This window comes from Nyctibius grandis, chromosome 2 (assembly GCF_013368605.1).
Source record: "Nyctibius grandis isolate bNycGra1 chromosome 2, bNycGra1.pri, whole genome shotgun sequence".
NCBI classification, from domain to species: Eukaryota; Metazoa; Chordata; class Aves; order Nyctibiiformes; family Nyctibiidae; genus Nyctibius; species Nyctibius grandis.
Window position 1 is genome coordinate 23,910,979 of NC_090659.1, and position 18,079 is coordinate 23,929,057.

The 18,079-nt window shown below is 39.6% G+C and overlaps 1 protein-coding gene across 1 annotated transcript in view; it reads left to right on the forward strand.

Annotated features, from left to right (window-relative positions):
- The window catches only part of BACE2 (beta-secretase 2), a 53,614-nt gene extending 35,984 nt beyond the window's left edge, over positions 1-17,630 (forward strand). Inside the window, exons 4-9 of the mRNA XM_068425216.1 lie at positions 1,388-1,516; positions 2,736-2,870; positions 6,005-6,106; positions 9,785-9,934; positions 11,103-11,271; positions 17,223-17,630. Coding sequence (XP_068281317.1) covers positions 1,388-1,516; positions 2,736-2,870; positions 6,005-6,106; positions 9,785-9,934; positions 11,103-11,271; positions 17,223-17,476 — 939 coding nt within the window. The 3' untranslated portion in view covers positions 17,477-17,630. The remainder of the gene's footprint in view (positions 1-1,387; positions 1,517-2,735; positions 2,871-6,004; positions 6,107-9,784; positions 9,935-11,102; positions 11,272-17,222) is intronic.
- The last annotated feature ends 449 nt before the right edge of the window (positions 17,631-18,079 follow it).

Genomic DNA, 18,079 nt, shown 5'->3' on the forward strand with positions numbered 1-18,079 from the left:
TCTGGTGATGATGGCTCCAATTTTAGCTCCTCTGGAATAAATAAGCTTTTATAGAGCTTGTAGTACTGGAGTATGGGAGTAAAGGCTTCTGGTATGTGTGTGGAGGGTGTGTATTAGGGCTTTGATGATCTCCCTCAAGACTTGTCAATGGACTGATGAGCTTACTTGGCAAAGCCCTTGACAGTTCATCCTAAGACATTCTTCCTTCATCAAGTAAAAATTGAGAGGGAATGCATACATGGATAATTCCAGAACAAATTCTAGCTACAGTGTTTTCATGAACATAGAACCAAGCACATCTTGTTCTTGTCGAGGTAGGAAATTCAGGTAGAAGTTTAAATTTAAATCTAAAATTTATAGTCTAAAATTTACAACCTTATAATCTAAAACTGAAAACATGATTGGAATACTACATTGTCATAGTTTTCAACCTACACATAACTGTCTGAGAAATTCACAAACTGAGATATATCCTGTTAGAACAAATGATTCAATACTGCCTGCCAACTCTGGAATTAAAAGGCTTTATTCAAGAGTTGTGTGATCATTGTATTGACTTCTGCTGTCATACACTGTCAATAGAGAGACAGAGAGGAGCTGCTTCTCAGACTCTGGTTTGGGCAAATAGTGTATTCAGAGCATTTATTTTTCCCTTTTTCCAAAGACTTAAGTGTTGTTGGCTTCTGAGGCTGCTCTGTGCTTTATATAATAAGAGCACTTGGCATCTCGCAAGCTCGCCAGGGTCTCTGCCTGTCATGAGATGTACCTGCACAGAAATCTGAATTACAATGAAATTGCAGTACTCAACTGCAAAGGCAAGCATGACAGGCAGTGTAGGAAAGAACCTATTGGCCAGTAATCAGCTGAAGTGAGTGTGCTTGGATACGAAGTTCTTTAAAAGAAAGAAGAGGAAATTAGGGCCATTGAATTCAAAGTTCATTAGAAGTAAACTATGTTTAAAAACTGAAAATCCTCACTTTAAAATTGTGCCTTTTAACTCTGGAAAAGTGGGAAGGGCAAGTTACATTTGACTGTTCTAATAACCCAAAGCCTTTTCCAACAGAAAGCATGGGTGAGAGTTTCTGCCTGAAACTGAAACTAGTATTTGAGTTTGAAAACTGCAGTTGAAAAATACTCTCATGCTTTAGTGATTTCTATGACAGTTGTCAAGAGTAAAAATGTTTTTAAAAATAAACAGAGAAATTACAGATGTTGGTTTTTTAATGACTTACTACATCTGGAATTCTTATCACCTGGATGTCAGAAATTCAATTTACTTGCGAAAAGTGGTCTTGTTTGAATTATTTGCTCATTTCTGCAAAGAAACTTTTAATTAATACTTCTGTAATTCTTTCGTTTTTTTGTTTTGTTTTTCAACACCTTCAAGCCTTCAAGTTCTGTGGAGACGTTCTTTGATTCTCTTGTGAGGCAGGCAAAGATCCCCAACGTTTTCTCCTTGCAGATGTGTGGTGCTGGACTGCCAGTTTCTGGAAGTGGTACCAACGGAGGTAGTCTTGTGGGTATCTGTCAATCTGAGAGGGAAGATGTATCTTTGTTAATCTCTCTCCCTCTTTTCTATGACTCTCCTAATTATTCCAAAATTAGTGTTTAAATATATGAAATGTTTTCTAATTTTTAAGGAAAAGCTAAGCATTTAGGCAAAACTCAAGTGTCTATTTTTATTCTCCATTCTTTTTTTCTCTCTCAATTTTGAGTAAACTTCTGCATTTCAAGTTTAATTTTAATAAAGAAAAACATAAATGTTGTCGTGTTTCCTCAGGGCAGATTCTGCTTCCTTTCTTAATCTGAGTAGTCCCTTACTCAACTGCTAAGCTTGTTCAAACTCATCAAAATGCTACTGTAATTTTTTTTTACATGAAGTGAAAAGGGGGAGAGGAATCAAGGCTCTTTTCCTTTTTTTTTTCTGCAGACAACATAGCAAAGGAAATAATCTAAAGACCAGATCTTCCCCGTGTTGTTACTCTGGGAAGTCTTTCCATAAGTTTTAGTGGGACCAAGAATTGGCCTTTATTTGGATCATGAGTTGGAATGACTGTTCCTGAATTATGCTGAAATAAGCATATCAGCACAGGAGTTGATCACAAGTAGTTATTTTGCTGTAAATTCACGAACTGTAAATGTTAACACACTTGAGATAGATGAAGCCCAAGAGAGAACTCACTTACGTTAGTCCAGTTCAAATTCTGATGGTCTAGAATGTTCCCAGTCAGCTTCAACATAAGTCTTGATGGAAGCTAATAGTGATAGCAATGATAGGATGGTCATATTCCATTTTGGATGTGTGTAAGAAAAATTAAATATCCTTAAGCAGTATTAAGGCTTTTCTGATGTGATAAAGTGCATTTATGATGTGCAGATTTAATATTCTGCCCATTTTTATACATTGCCTAGATTAAACCACTGAAGATACTGTTTTGATTTTAAACAGTGGAGCTTTCGTAAGAGAATCAGTGTGAGCTTGTAGATGAAGATGCTGGTAATTTGGCCCAATATGGGAATTCTGTTTGACTGAAGCATGATCTATATAATGTATAGATGTTTCATACTTTATTATTGACAAAGAAGTTGTCAGTAAAATCCTGACAAATGGTGCTAAATTAAAATTTTGATGCCCTGTGTATCACAATTAAATATTCCCCTTTTTTCCTGTACTTGCTGCAAAACTAAACATCTGGGATTTTAAAGCATGTGAATTCTTTTCTCCTTTCCCTTAGGTTCTGGGTGGAATTGAACCAAGTCTGTACAAGGGAGATATTTGGTACACACCGATCAAAGAGGAGTGGTATTACCAGGTTGAAATTCTCAAACTGGAGGTCGGCGGACAGAACCTGGAATTGGACTGCAGAGAGGTATTTGCAATAATGTGTTTCTGTCTATATAAAACACAAGTTTGGTTAAGAAAAACACTTAATTGATCAGTTTTGTCTTTGCGAGCAGTTTTGACTTTGCAGTCTCCTCTGAGAATTAGGGCTGCATGGTAAGTGTGAAAAGAAATGGACGAGCCATGTGAAATGCAGTGTGTACATCAAGCACACTAAGATTGCTTCAAAGAGGACTTTAAATAAGGCAGCTGTGGTTTGGAAGGGCTCAGCCTCTTGAGCAGTTTCACTTGCAACGAAGATGTCTAAACACTAAAGATCGTTCATTGATTCAAGAAGTAACCGTCTTTAAACGACTGCAGTTTATGGTTTTCAGTTATACAGTAAAATCAAACCAAAGGGTTTTAAAGCAATTCTGGTCAAACAAAGAAAAGGGAAGATTTGGACTGACCCCTGTGCTGATGTCTAAGCATGTAATTCACTGTGGCAGTGGGCAGGTGTCATCCTGGGATGCTTCCAAAAGCATCTCATCCTATGCCTCCTCCTTTTTTTTTTTTTTTTTTTTATTTTTGTATTCCACTTTTGCTCTCTTCAGCTATGAAAGTTATTACTCCTGATGGATATGTTTTCTGTTTTTGTTAGGAATAATGTTCTGCTATCTCTGAATCAGTCTAATGAGAGTGTGTTGTTGCAGTTTTATTCCAAAGCTGTTTCATTTTTTCCTGGAGGTTATGTGTGTGTTTTATTTGTTTCTTACTGTTGCTTGTTGCTATTCATGTTTTGATTTTAGTTCTATAATTTGCATGCTCTGTTTTCATTAGACATCTTAATTTTATCTTATGCTTGTTCTCTTAGTTGGAAATCATTGAGACATGATAATTCTAAAGTTTTTCTACTTCATACAAATTAAGTGAAATTTATGATAAAAACCTTACATGTGCATAAATATTTTATTTTCATACAAAATATGGAAATCATATTGGCATATAACGTACTTAAAATGAGTCATATCACCTTTTAACTTAACCAAACAAGGTCTATTTAAATGCCTCTCTCTATTACACTGTTAGGAAAGCAAAACTTCTGGTCCTCAAACATAAATGTTTGTGTTTGCTTTTCTTTCTTGCCTTAAAAAACAGTCAGCCTGTTTTTGAAGAGGAGCCCTTGTACTAACGGTTTATTACATGCTGTTTCCAGAAAACAACTCCCTTAAAAACCTAGCGGTGTTACGAAAGTTTCCTGTTATTGTCGCTGTTTTCTGAGCCCGGGTTTGCTTTCACATTGTATGTGTTAGCACAGTATGCTAGTCACTGTTACCGAAGGCATCATTCCTTCCTTGATCAAAGGAGATCTTCCTGCAAAAATTTAGAGGAAGAACAGCAAATTAGAGCTAGTATGATTAAGGTTTGGCTAGTTATTGGCTTGCAGAGGATGCATAATTCACTGTATAGGATGATGAACTATGTGCCCTCTCTCCTCTTAGTTGTTTTCTAGGAAATGGAACATTTTTTGTAGCTGTAACCAGAGACTACTCCTTTCCTTGCAAAGGAAAAGTAGTCCCCTCGCTTCAATGCCGGGAACCTGTCCAGTGTTACACTGCAGCTGTGGCCTTGAGCCTGGCAGACTGGGGCTGAGAGCAGGACTGAGCTGCCAGCAGCGCACGCTGCGTAGGGTGCACTGTTAAATATTAACTGGGAAGACTAAGAAGGCAAGAAGTTACTGCCTGCTGCAAGTACACTGTACACAGCATGAAAATCCAGGTGCTTAGTCCCTGGCCGAGTGATCCTGCTCCTTCAGGCAATTTTGCATAGTTTTATGTTAGGGATTGACCCTCTTGACTGTGCCTCCTGCCTACTTTTTTCCAAGAGTGGCTCTCTGGGATGTTGGTAATTGTGTATTTGTGGTACAAATCTGTTAAAATGGACTCCACAATACCTTGATATTTCTCTCTGCTGTTTAGAAGTATTTCTGAGTGTATAATAAATGGTTTCCTGTTTGCTTTTCTTTCAGCTCTGCTTGGCAGCCTATAGCATCTCTTACAAAAAGAAAATAACTAAGTCAGAATTACTTTTTTACTTTTTGGTGGGTTTTATTTTTGTCACTGTGCTAAAGATATTCCATGTGACTTGATAACATCTAAACCAATATATTTAAATTCACTTGCTGTTTGACCTCTTCCTAAAAAGCTTATGCTGTATATTACCTTGTGTCTTATGATTATGCCATAAACATGTCACTGTTCAGTTATACTGATCCTGCTGCCTAACCTGGTAACAAAAGTAGTTAATGCAAACAGCTGCCACTGCTATTTCCCTTCTCCCCCCGCCCCCAATTAATCATAGTTTTTAAGGAGTTCATGAAAAAAGATGTACCTTTTAAAATGTTTATTCTTTGTTTACTTTATCTGAAGTTTGCTGAATTCTCTTAATCTGAGGGTTGGGACTTTAATAATGAAGATGAATGTTTGCTTAGGTTTTTTAGTGCAGATTTTGAGACAGCAAGATTGAAATTTCAAGTTTCTTTGTACTTGTTTTTGTCTGTGTTTTAGCAATTTTCAGCAGTCGAGAGAGAAAGGTGTGGCATTCGGCATTTGTACTCTTGAGGCAGTACCAAACATGACATGTAATGAGGCCTAATGTTCCCTGACTATTCTTAAATTAGATACGCCAGTCATTAAAAGTAGGCTGCTGTGTTGTGTTTAAACTAGAGTTGTTTTCATGACAGCAGAGACCTTGATCCAGAGCTTAGACATGTACGTCAGCTCCATCAGTGTGCTTAGCGTCTGTCTGCGCTGACCATGAGAGTGCTTTTGCCCAAAGCATATGGGAGGTAAAGTGGATTAGTTCACACCTCTGAGAGGGGCCGGGCTTTACATCTTTTTACAGTGGTTTGGCCATTTGCAACAGCTGAGGTGACACGCAGTAATTTCTTGAGTGGTGCAGATAAAGTCACTCTTGTGTCTAGGCTGACCATATCTTGTTTTTGCTCTCAGACTTCATTTGAATTCAAGCTATCAACTATAGCGAGCTGCTGACAGATATGACATGGAGGTTTGGGAAGGCAGCTACCAAAAAGGAACAGCTTTGTTATTGTTATGAAACAGTGGAATCTGCATTACATTAACTACAGTGTGTAACTTCTCTCCATTTTTCCCCTCTCCCTAGTATAATGCTGATAAAGCGATAGTAGACAGTGGGACCACACTCCTCCGTCTGCCCCAGAAGGTCTTCAGTGCTGTTGTGCAAGCAATAGCTCGGACGTCCCTGGTAAGCTAATGTCATTAAATCTGCTCAAAATGTTAAATTCCTATTAAATGCTCACATGATCTTTGAAAGGAGTGACATCTTTGCTGTCTGCCTTGGAAGTCATAGGGTTTTAACCTGAGAGGAGCAGAATCTTTCCTGGTCTACTTCTGCTAATAAGTGAAAAATGACTGATAGTCTTTGATGGAAATGGAAAAGGGAAAGGAAGAGGTGAGAAGGTCCTTGCCAATCTCAGCTATTCTATGAGTCTATGAAAATGGGAAGGGAGGAGCGAAGAGGGAGGTCCAAATACAGGCAAAAAGTGCAGGTATGGAAATGCATCAGAAACAGTGCAGAGATGAAGTATTTTGTTCTAAGCATTTCAGAAACATGGACATAATCCCTGTTGCTCTAATTTAAAGTATTAAGAGTGCAAAAATCACTTTCATTCAAAACAGGGTATTTATAAAGTAGAAGAACCTGCTACTGCAAGCAGTTCCTTTCCAAGTGTAATGCTTATTGTTATATAGGGTGGATGCCATTCATTGGGATTACTCATATCAGTAAAGCTGCTTTTGACCTTCATTATTGAATTATTTATGTTCAAAAGCGTCTTTCTTTGGAAATAGAGTAAGCTTTACAAGTAGGGCATGGGGATGGTGGATTTCTCTGAGTGCAGAGTAACTGAAGCAGAATTTTCTGGTTAATAAAAACTATTCATAAATTTTGGTTGAATACAATGAACAGCATCAAGAAGGTTAAAGATGAAAAATAAATCCCAGATATTTCTATGTGAGCAATTTTAATATTTTTGTCATGGATTCACAATCACACAGCAGTATTCATTGCAAATCACAGGAAATACAGTAACCGGGCTATTGGCCAGCTGCCCAAAAGACAGAGTATTTGCCTGTATGCTGATGATTCAAGTTGAGATCCTTTTCCTACCTGACTGAGAGCAGAGATTTGGCGTGAAGTGTTCTTCACTGCTTGCAGGTGTCCAGTATCTGAAATAAATGTGCCAGTTATCTTATGTAGCTCAGCTTCCCTCGTTGAAAAGTTCTACTCTTTGCAAAGCACTTAAGTATTGACTGGAACAATTTCAGTCGACGGCAGGGAATTGAAAGAAGCCTACCCAAGAGCTCTTGTAATGGCACCTTGGCTCCTGTGAAGTGGGGCACAGCGCTCCAAACTCCTCTCTGACATTGGTCAGAAGGACATTTGAACTAGGGCCTTCCACATAACAAGTAAATAGTCAGTCAACTGATCAATAAGGTATTAGAGGGGAACCACTCACTCACTCTACTTTATGCAGAACAAAAACCATTAACTAACTCTTCTCTTTTAGGGTTTGTTTTCAATCTCAAGGACCTTGCTGCTGTACCCCTTTCCCTCTACACACACCAAAAGTTACTTTCACAGCTCTAAACAAAGGAGATAGTCTAATAAATAAGAAAGTAGTTAAAAGATGTAAGGATCAGATTCCAGCCATGTAGGAATGATGTTGCAAAAATGGGTATTTTCAGCAATTGTACCATGGCATCACAACTGTACTCTGAGCACTCTGTGCTTCTGGCAGGCTATGGATCACTGAAACATAAAATCATCTGCTGTAGTCAGACATACTTCTCTGACCACAGGTGAACCAGGTTAACAAGTTCCTGCTCCTAGCAGCTTGTTATGAGCTTCCCAGAAAGATGTTATTGCCCCCTCAGGTATACTGGGATAGCTGCATGTGAAGCATTCCTTTATTCGGCTCCATAGAAAACCAAGGCTGTAAGCTTTATGCTCTTTAGTGGTGCCGATTGTTTTTTAAACCATACTTATTTGGATCGAAGTCTTTTAGGGAGCAGCTATAGATGCAGTTTGATGTTGGCAGGTCTGAAGTCTGGTGGTTTTGGCAGATGGGCAGAGATGAGCCATAGAGGGGTGGCAGCTACTACACCTGACTGAGCTGAAGTCAGAACAGCATGTCTACTCACAGCATTGATATAATGCTAAGTTAATAAGTTGAAGAACGGAAGGCTCAAGTAAACCTAAAATCTTTATTTTAATAACCGTTTAGGTTTCGTACAGCCAAATCACCCCCAATGCATTTCTTCAGCATACAGAAGTAAGACTCACTTTATAGACTTGGTCTGTCTAGTCTGGGTGCTATCTTGCAGTTTTTCTCAGATCACAAGCTCTGCTTTCCAAGAGAAAAATAGAAAGAGAGGAGAACTATATTTTTCAGCAGGTCTGGCCTGGGACTTAGCTGTGAGAGGCAGAGCATTCTGTCCTGTGCCAAGAGATGTACTTAAGCATGCATTGAGAGTTAAGGGTAAAAGCAGTCTGTCTGTGTCGGTAAGTCTCATGAGTGTATGCTTGTTGGCCCAAGAACAGACATGAGCACCTGAAAGTTTTAAGTCTCTAATACTGTGCAATCCTAACAAATATTTCATGGGCAGGTATGTGGAGGTGTGTGAATATTTGTTACCTGTAAACTGGTATAACTAGTATAACTAATATATGAGCTGATGTTTACAAAATAATTGATATTACAGATAAATACAAAGGAGGGGAGCAGACAGACTGGATTCCATCTTTCTTCTTCACCCAAATGGGAGGCTTTGGATGTGCAGTGTCAGAACAAGATACTGCCTTGGATGTTGCTTCGCATGGGCATAAGAACCAGCACAAAGTATTGCACTCAAATAAGGAAGAGTTTTCCTCTGATCTGGCAGCAGATCAGCTTTGTGTGCTTCAGGGAGCACGAACATTAGACAAGATGTTTGTCTTAGGCAAACAAGCTCTATAGGGATTTGCTTTTTGCTTTGTTAGTACCATGGATATATTAAGAAGTACTGTTAATCAACCTTATTTCAAAAACATGTCAAGTTGTATTGGTAGCGAGTGGCAGGGCAGTGACAGAGAGAGAGGGATGTGTTTCTTTCCATTGTCTGTAGCAGACCTTGACTCCCATAGATGCCAGGAGATTTTGGCTTAGCCCTTGGCTTCAAAACCCTAAAATTGAGTAAGAAGCTGTAGGTATGTGAGGAAGAGAGATGACTCCATTACATATGGAGTCAGAAAGGGTTATCAAGCAGTGGAACAGGCTGCCCAGGGAAGTGGTGGAGTCACCATCCCTGGAGGTATTTAAAAGATGAGTAGATGTGGTGCTTAGGAATATGGTTTAGTGGTGGGCTTGGTGGTGTTAGGTTAATGGTCGGACTCGATGATCCTTTCCAACCAAAATGATTCTATGATTCTATGGTATTCCTGTGGTTTGTATTTTGGTTTCTGTTTTTAAAACAATGTCTGCTGCTTCAAAACGTTGGTGTTTGGTCAGAGCTGTTCAGAGAAAAGGTAGATAGGTAGTAAAAGCCCGTTGATGCTTTGCCTCTTTGTGATACTGATTGCTCAGGGAGGTCATACATGTTCATTGCAGAAGTGGAAGTAGTGAGACACAGATGATGGAGGGAAAGGAGAGCTAAACTTGCTTTTGCCTCTTCCCCCTTCTTCCAAGTCATAATGGGTTACGATGCACCTCAATTTGGGTGTTGGGTTTTTGCTTTGATCCCTAAAGAAAAAGCTCTTGTCAGACTTGTGTTCATGCTTGAATTTCTCCATGAGAGTGGAAGAACTATCAAATAGTGGCAGTGAATTACAAAAATCTATCAAAATGTACGTAATCTGCATGTGTCGGGGTTTTTTTTTCCATAGATACAAGAATTCTCTTCCGGTTTCTGGACTGGTTCACAGCTTGCATGCTGGGATAAAACTGAAACACCCTGGTCCTTATTTCCTAAACTCTCCATTTACCTGAGGGATGAAAACTCCAGTAGGTCATTTCGGATCTCTGTCCTACCACAGGTCTCAACTTTCTTTGTTTATTGAGTTATTCATCTATTTTTACTGTTATAAAGCACATGGTCTTAAAAAATAGGAGCTATTTTTACCAGTAATAGAGAACTAGCTTATTGCAGGCAATGGAAATCTTTTTAAATGACATTTTAAAAATTAAATTTTAAATAGGGAAAATAATAAACTTGTCAAACCTAACACCAAAAATAAAAACAGTTTCCCTCCGAGTGCAGTCCATGTAGTTGGGAATGATATTTTCAAATTGTCAGGAAAAATAGGCAAGTTTCTGTTTTGTTTTCACGAGATTTAGCCACATTAGATGTCAATACAGAATGTCTCTGCTCATTTTGATCTTCTCGTTTTGGGAAGAAAATTGATTTGTTTTTCATGGCATCCTGAGGTGGAGCACTCTTCCTGAATATGACAGTCTTGGCAATGAGCCTACGTGATCTCTTCACCAGTTTCTGTAACTTGGTTGGTTTATCTTTCATTAATATTCCATCCTAGCTTTCAGAATATAATGTGCTAATTTTATTTTTCCTCTCTGTCTCCAGTATAGGTTGCAATACAGGCTAGTATCCTCTAACTTTACTAATACAGTCTTTTACCGTAGGGGATGGTCAGGAGCAAAGGGGAGAATGAACCTTTTAAGTATATTTTAACTTGAAATATAATAAAGCTTTATGATAAGCTTTTTCTGTATTGATCATGTAGCTTGGCAATCTTTCATCTTCCCTGAGGAGACACGGGGTAAAATGTGACTTGAATTTATGAATCTAGAGCCTTGAAGCTGACACTGAATGCTCTCTGAATCAATTCCATCCTGATAATTTTTTAAATAATAAAATTATTCTTTAATTTGAGTTCATATCCCAAGTTCTTAGCTATCTTTCCCTTGCGGAAAATAGAATAAAAAGTGGCTGTCCTGAATTTTCTGTTGACCTTCACACAGTGACTGACTGTGTTCAAATTTAAGCTTAGAATCCAAGAGCTTTACCTCTCACCTGCATGTAAGCTTTCACCAGTTTTAAATCATGTACAGAAATCTGTTTGTCCTTATTCATTCTCTATTTCCAGTCGAGTTTGAGTGCTTGAATATAAAAATCAAAAGGTCTGAACTTCTAAGTACTGTGTGGTGTTGCTTCTTACACTCTGGCTTTTTTTTTTTTTTTAATAGCTTTATATTCAACCCATCCTTGGAATAGGAGAGAATTTACAGTGCTACCGATTCGGCATCTCTTCCTCCACAAATGCTCTAGTTATTGGTGCTACAGTCATGGAAGGCTTCTATGTAATATTTGACAGAGCCCAGAGGAGAGTGGGCTTTGCAGTGAGTCCGTGTGCAGGTAAGAGAAATATTGTTCAGGACTGGGTGAGTGAGGAAACACGTGCTGCTGTCAGAGAAACACCTTTGCCACTTGTCTGATGGGGAAAAAGCGTGGTTACTCGTGAAGTGTGAAGGGTATATTTTTGAGCAATCCCAAGCTATTCAGATTTCAAGGGGAGAAAAAGAAAAGCTGTATGGCACGCAGCAGTCTTTTGGCTTGAAGTAAATCAGCCTCAGCTCTGCGTATCTTAGCTGCGTTCTTCCCTCTGAGAGAAGTTCTCCTTTCTGAGACATCTGAGTGTGCGGTTTCCCCAACAGCTACATGAGACTCGTCCTTGTTTTTAATGCAGCTTCATTTTTGTGTAGTTCCTGTTCTAATTTGCAGATAAATGGATTCTTCAACTAACTTTTGCAGTGTGCAGTGAAGCACCTTACTCACGCTTTTCTCTTAATGTAAATTGTGCCTTTTCAGCCTCTCAGAAATACTCAGAGAAAGAGCTAAGATGAAAACGGCACTCAAATTAAGTTGTGTGGTGTTTGTGTTGGTTCTAAACAAATAGGTTTCTCAGTGTTCAGTAGAAAGCCATTAATTTTTTAATTAGCTACTGAGAAAATGTGAAAAAATGTTAATTTTTGCCTGAATTTACCATGCTGGTTAGCTTTCTTGCTTTTTCATGATTTTTCTTTTCTCACCAAGGGTAGCTAAAACCAAAAGTTTTGGGGTTTTCTCCCCTTGTTGATGAGACATTGCTTTGGCACCACAAGAACATACAAGTGGGAGAGGAGGGAAAGGACACGCACCCATATGCAAGTCTCTATCCCAAACAGAAGTGGTCTATGCCTTGGAAAACATTGTATCATCTGAGATTTGCATGAGAAAAGGACTAGGACTGAGAGTGCTTCTTTAATCCCCAGTATTTATGTTAGAGAGGGTAAGGGCAGCAAGTACTTGAGTGCTTAATGCAACCAGGTAATTGAGGGGAAAAAAGAGAGATACTAGCTAGCTGAGTTGTAGATCCAGGGCATTTTAAAAGCTTTTTTTTTTTAATCTCTCCATTGTTAATGGGTTCAAAATTGTTGTCTTTGAGCTTGCTATGAAAGAAAATCTGGATATTGATGTGGGTTGCTTAATGAAGACCTCTATGAGGTACCATACAGTGATGAAAGACACATTTTGAATGCATCTGGAAGGAGAGTGTAACTAGACAAATACTGCAGACCAAGTTTTCCTGCCTTTCATTCTTCCTTGTGCTTCCTGACTGCAATTTTAGCGAGCATAGAGCTGCCTCCTGTCCCTGCCATGCTGCAGCCATTAATGGAGAGGGGAGGAGGCATTTTGACAGAACATACTGACCGACATGTGGTCAGCAGGGGTTGTGAGCCAGCTGGTGCTCGTAACAACTGCTTTGACAGCATGTCTTTGTTGAGAAAAAAGAGTCAGGGAACCATAACAACACCTTAATGTTAATATTGCTACATAGAAGCATAGACTCTGGCCACTTCATGTAGTTCTGCCAGCCTTGTCTAGGGAGGAAGAACTGAGCTTTCTGAATAGAAATGAAATCTGGATTTACATGAGCTTGGACACATGATGATACCCAGCTGGTGCTAGAAGGCATTTTCTCCTTGTTTCTTTGTCCATGTTTTGTGCATATGTCTAATGTAGCATCATGGGAACTTAGCTTCTTGAGAAATCAGATGACACAAGCCACTGACTGAGACAAGATATACTGATTTGTCAGACTCCAGTCACACGGGGCAGGTCACATTTTGCTGGATGTGCCAGTTGTTCTGAATTCCCTTCTTCACAGCTTGTGGTTTCCATATTAACACTACTTTCATCAGAAAGCCACAACTGTGAGTAGTTAGCAGTCAGTGCAGTGTGAGAGATTAAGCTGCCTAGCTGGCTTCCCATGGAGGCCAGCCATGTCCTCCATAGCAACTATATGAATGTATTTTATTTGGAGCTTTTAGTCTGTTTGTGGGCATAAATTAAATTGAATTACTGGTGGCATAAATCTTCAGAAATAGAGAAATATAAAAGACCATTTGGTGTGGCTTTGCAATGATCTATGCTTTCTTGTTTACAATAGTGTTAACACTAAATTTAAGCCCGTGTTTTTATAAGATGTTAAACAGGTATGTGCTGAATACAAAAATGGTAGCAACAGGACTAAAAGTCTTAATTTCATGAACTCCCAAGTTTCTGTTGAGAATTGGCTAGCGATGAGAACTGGCTTATCCCATAATTCTCCTTGCACCATTTTCATTCTCCAGGGTGTACCAAGAGTGAGGAGAGTTAGATAGATGGCTGCAGGAAGCTATTCCATTGTAGCAGGAAAAGAAATTTGCTTTTCCCTCAATATGTGAAACCCTTTAAGACTTATTCTGCCTGTTACTAATTTCAAATTATTTAAAGTTGCCTGTTGATAATTTCAGGGATAACCTACTGTTTAGAGAATGACTAGGAAAGGTTTTGGATCAAGTCCCTTCTTGAGACAAGATGTTTAGATCAACTAGTTAGCATTAGTGAAGCAACCTAATGGTACGTCGGCATCGAGCAGAATTATACCCCTAGTATTTTTGTAGTAAGTGAGAAGATCATAGGAGCAAGACTTGGGTATTTTTCAGGGAAGAAATGCACCAAGCACTGTAATCATAAATGACTTCTACACTAAACTATGATGAGACAGAATGCACCCAAATTTGTGGGCACTAAACTCGGGAGAATGGATGGCATAATGAATAGCAGAGCTTCAGTCCAGAAGGACCTTGGTAACCTGGAGGACTGGGCAGCAGCAACCTCAAGAGTTTCAGTGAACAGAAGTGCAAAGTTCTGCACCTCAAGCAGAAAACCACCATGCATGGGTACAGTCTGGAAATGGACTGGCTGAATAGAAGCCCTGCGGAAAAAGAACTGGGGGTTATGCTAGGCCCCAGGTTGAACGCAAGGCAAGGGTGAGTGCAACTGAAACTACATAACAAAGGACAACAACCAGCAGTTACATTCAGGAAGGTTCAAGTTGGACATGAGGAACTTCTTTTCACCAGGAGGGTGGTACGTCACTGAAACAGGTTGCCCAGAGAGATCATGGTGTCTCTATCCTCAGGATTTTATGAGACTTGTCTGGATAAAGCTACACTGGCCTGATCTGTTGATGGTGACAGTCCTGCTCTGAGTAGGAGGCTGGACTAGGTGACTTCCAAGGGCCCCTTCCAAGCAGCACTTTATAATTTTATGATAAATTTGATCTAGCTTCAGACTTGCCTCCTTTCCAAACTCACTCACCAAGAGAGTGAGTGAGTGAGAGAGGTGCCATTTTTGTTCTGTAATCATCAATAATGAAGAAAATCCCATTTATTCAAGGTCAAGAATTTATTGTAGGTAGCTACCACCAGATGTTCTAAAAAAAGTATGCCAAAACATCCTAATTCAGCTAACGTGTAACACGCTAAGTGTGTGTGACAGTTTATGTTAAGGGCTTGTTTGAACAATTTAGGCAAATTTGCCCTCTTCTGATTTTCTCTCAATTTCCCTGGGGGTGGAAGAGGGTGAGGGAAAACTTTTCTTTTTGGAGGGAAGACAGCAGAGGCTGTGCTGCTCTCAAGCATTCTCAAAATGTAATTAAAAATGTCAGCCACTGTGGCAAGAGTTTTGTATTGCCTTTTTTAATAAGAGTAATTATTGTACTCAAGCCAAATAATGAGTAATTAGGGACTTTTTATTTTCAGAGCTACCTCCAAAGTGGAAAATTGTGCTACCTTTTTTTTTTTCACTTCTTCAAAATACTAAATTCCTAAGTAGTAATGCTTATGCCTTGCATTTCACATTGGTATTAAATGTGGTTTAGTTTGGTTTTGCTGCAGGACTTCATAGAGACAGATGAAATGGTGTGAGGAGGTGAGATGTCCAGAAGAAACAATTGCATGGTAGAGAAAGTGCAATACTGGGACTCTGGACAAAACAGATTTCTGCCGCAGACCTTCTAAGTAGTCTTTTACAAGTCTGTCCATCATTGTACAGCTCCCTTACTGTATTTATGTAACAGCAGTGTCTTGGCAAAGGTGGTTAGGCCAGTTTATTACCATCTGATGAGTTGAGAGAGTATGTATTTGGTATTCACGAGTGTCAGGGTGCTTGTGGGTGCAGCCTGATGTTTCACCCAGTCCACTCTAACTGTATTGCTGCTAAAGGAGTCTTCCCACACTTGCAGCTGGAGAAGGCGCTGGTTCAGTTGAGTGAACCTCCAGAAAATTCCTCATTTGGGCATCTTGTTTGTTATGACAGGTTGGTTTTCCATCAGATCAGCAAGTTGCCCTGACTCTCCTTGCAGCCTACCAGGCACTAGCACCAATACAAAAGAAGGAGTGAGGGACAGGAGTGCAGGCGAGCAGGACTGTCTCTTTCAGCAGCAGCCTGTGATTAAGTTGAATTAAGTCTAATGAGACTTAAACCTTAAAATAATATGAGGTGTTGGAAGGCCAGGGATTGAATACCAAGTAAAATCTCTCCCAATAAACTGCAGGTAAAGCAGCCCACCTATTCTGCATTTCTTTCTCACAAAGAACCTTAAAGGCCACGTTCCTGCCTTTCCAAAACCCAAAGGGTATTTTATGCTAATCACTTCAAACATGCTTTCAGGAGTCGTGTCTAAGATATGTGTAAATAAGAGATACTGTTTTCAATAGGCAGGATCAATTACAATTTGGCAAGAGTGTGTAAAATGAAGAAGTGAAGCAGGAAAGTTAAAACTGAGGCCTTTATAAGAAATACACAAATGTGTCTTGAAGTGTCTGACTAGAGAAGTGAATTACAGCTGTTCAGAAGACTTGTTAAAATGCACAGACAGTACTAACTGCAGGCTCCTAGTTGCCCCAAGCAAGCTAAAAGGTATCCATCCTTCCCTGGCCAGGGAACCTGCAGATACGAAATGCTCTGAATATTTTGTTGCCCTAGGCAACTCACATGCTCTGCCTTTACAATACGTGTAGCCCTGTCCACAACTCAGGAGAACTTTGCTGCGCTTGCCATGGTTACTGTGACAACCATGGGCATCATAACCCTTTTTAGCAATTACTGGTTTAACAAGTAGGGGTTTGTGATGGTAATGAAACAAGTCCCACAGTCTGTGAGGTTACCAAGATGGATGGCCGTTCGAAAATGGAGCTGCCGAGGCACACCTTCATGCTTCTCGCCTTAGCTTTGTCATCTCCATTCTTCAAGCGGCTTAGTTAGCTTCTCCCTCCCTGCCCAACAGCGCTGCTCCTTCATGTCACAGCTCCTCACTCCTGACATTGACCTTCCTCTCCATTGTTCCCCTTTTATGTACAGCTGTCACCCAGCTCTCCTGCTTCACCTCCTCTTCCTTCTGAATTTTCACCTCCGCTCACGAGAGTATCTGTGCTGCTTTCCACCCTGCACTTTGTGTTTAGAATACAGTCCTTTAAAGTGTCTGTGAAGCTAATGATTCTGCATGCTGCTCCCTAATACCCTGGAAGATAGAAAACACAGAAGATGTAAGAATCGCCTGAGGTACTCTTCCAGTTGTTGCAAATGCCAGAAACAAACAAAAACTGCCCAGGCCCTGACCTACTCCAGTGTAGGTGTTGTAGGATTTTTAAGCTTTGTTACATTGACATTTCTGAAAGGTTAGTCCAGAGAGAAAAGGTGATCCAGTGGCTTGGCCTTTAATTTGCGCTGTGGGAGACCTGATTTAAATGTCTGCTTTCTTGTTGACAGCCTGTGTACATGTGGGAGTATCATGGTCTCTTTATGCTTCAGATTCCCATTTTATAAACATGGAATACTAGTATTTTTATTGCAATGAGAAATACAATAAAACATGAGTATGCTGAGATGTATTATGATGGAGGGAAAGGGATATATAGGTAATTAGGGTAGATCTTTTGTTATTTGCTTTTAAATGGTGTCTGTAGACTTAAATGTTTTTCTTTTTTGTAATTTCTCAGAAGTTGATGGCTCTCCAGTATCTGAGATTGAAGGCCCTTTCACAACAGGAGATGTTGCAAGCAACTGTGTTTCTAGCGTTTCTTTCCATGAACCAGTGTTGTGGATTGCCTCCTATGCTCTCATGAGCCTGTGTGGCATTATCCTTCTTGTACTGATCATCCTGCTGCTTATTCCACCACGGTGTCAGCATCGCTACACCGACAATGACGTGGTCAATGACGAATCCTCCTTAGTGCGTCATCGATGGAAATGAGAAACTTGATCGTGAAACCTGGGACTTAGAATGAATAACAAAGTACTTTGCCAAGGGGAAGAAGCCAATGACTCAGTCTTTTCTACGTTCATTACAAATTGCCATTGAAATCCTGCCAAATATCCTGCATCGTAACTTTTTAAGCTTTACTTTCTAACACTGAGTTTGAACCAAGCACTGTTAACCACCTCTTAAGTGCTACGGTACTGGATTTGCTACTTCAGTACAATGAGCCTTTATGCTCTCAATAGTACCTTCTTTTTAACAAAAAAAAAAGGAAAAAAAAAAAGAAAAAAACACACCATGATGTTCTTCCACTGTCTGAACAAAATTGTCCATCTCCCCTTCACAAAAAAAGGAGCTGTCAGTATTTTCTAACTAATCGAGCCCTGACTGTAGAAAAAGAGAAAAAAAACCCTAATAATATTTCGTATTAATTGCATTAAACGAATACTGCTTTCTGTTTACCTCAATTCATTTTGAAACTGTGCTCATGGTGTGGGGGAGGGAGAAAGGTCAGACTTAAGCAGCAGAGAAAAACAAGTGAGGTCAAGAAGAAATGTTGGTTTGTGTTTTTTTTTCCTCAAGATCACTGCTGCCACT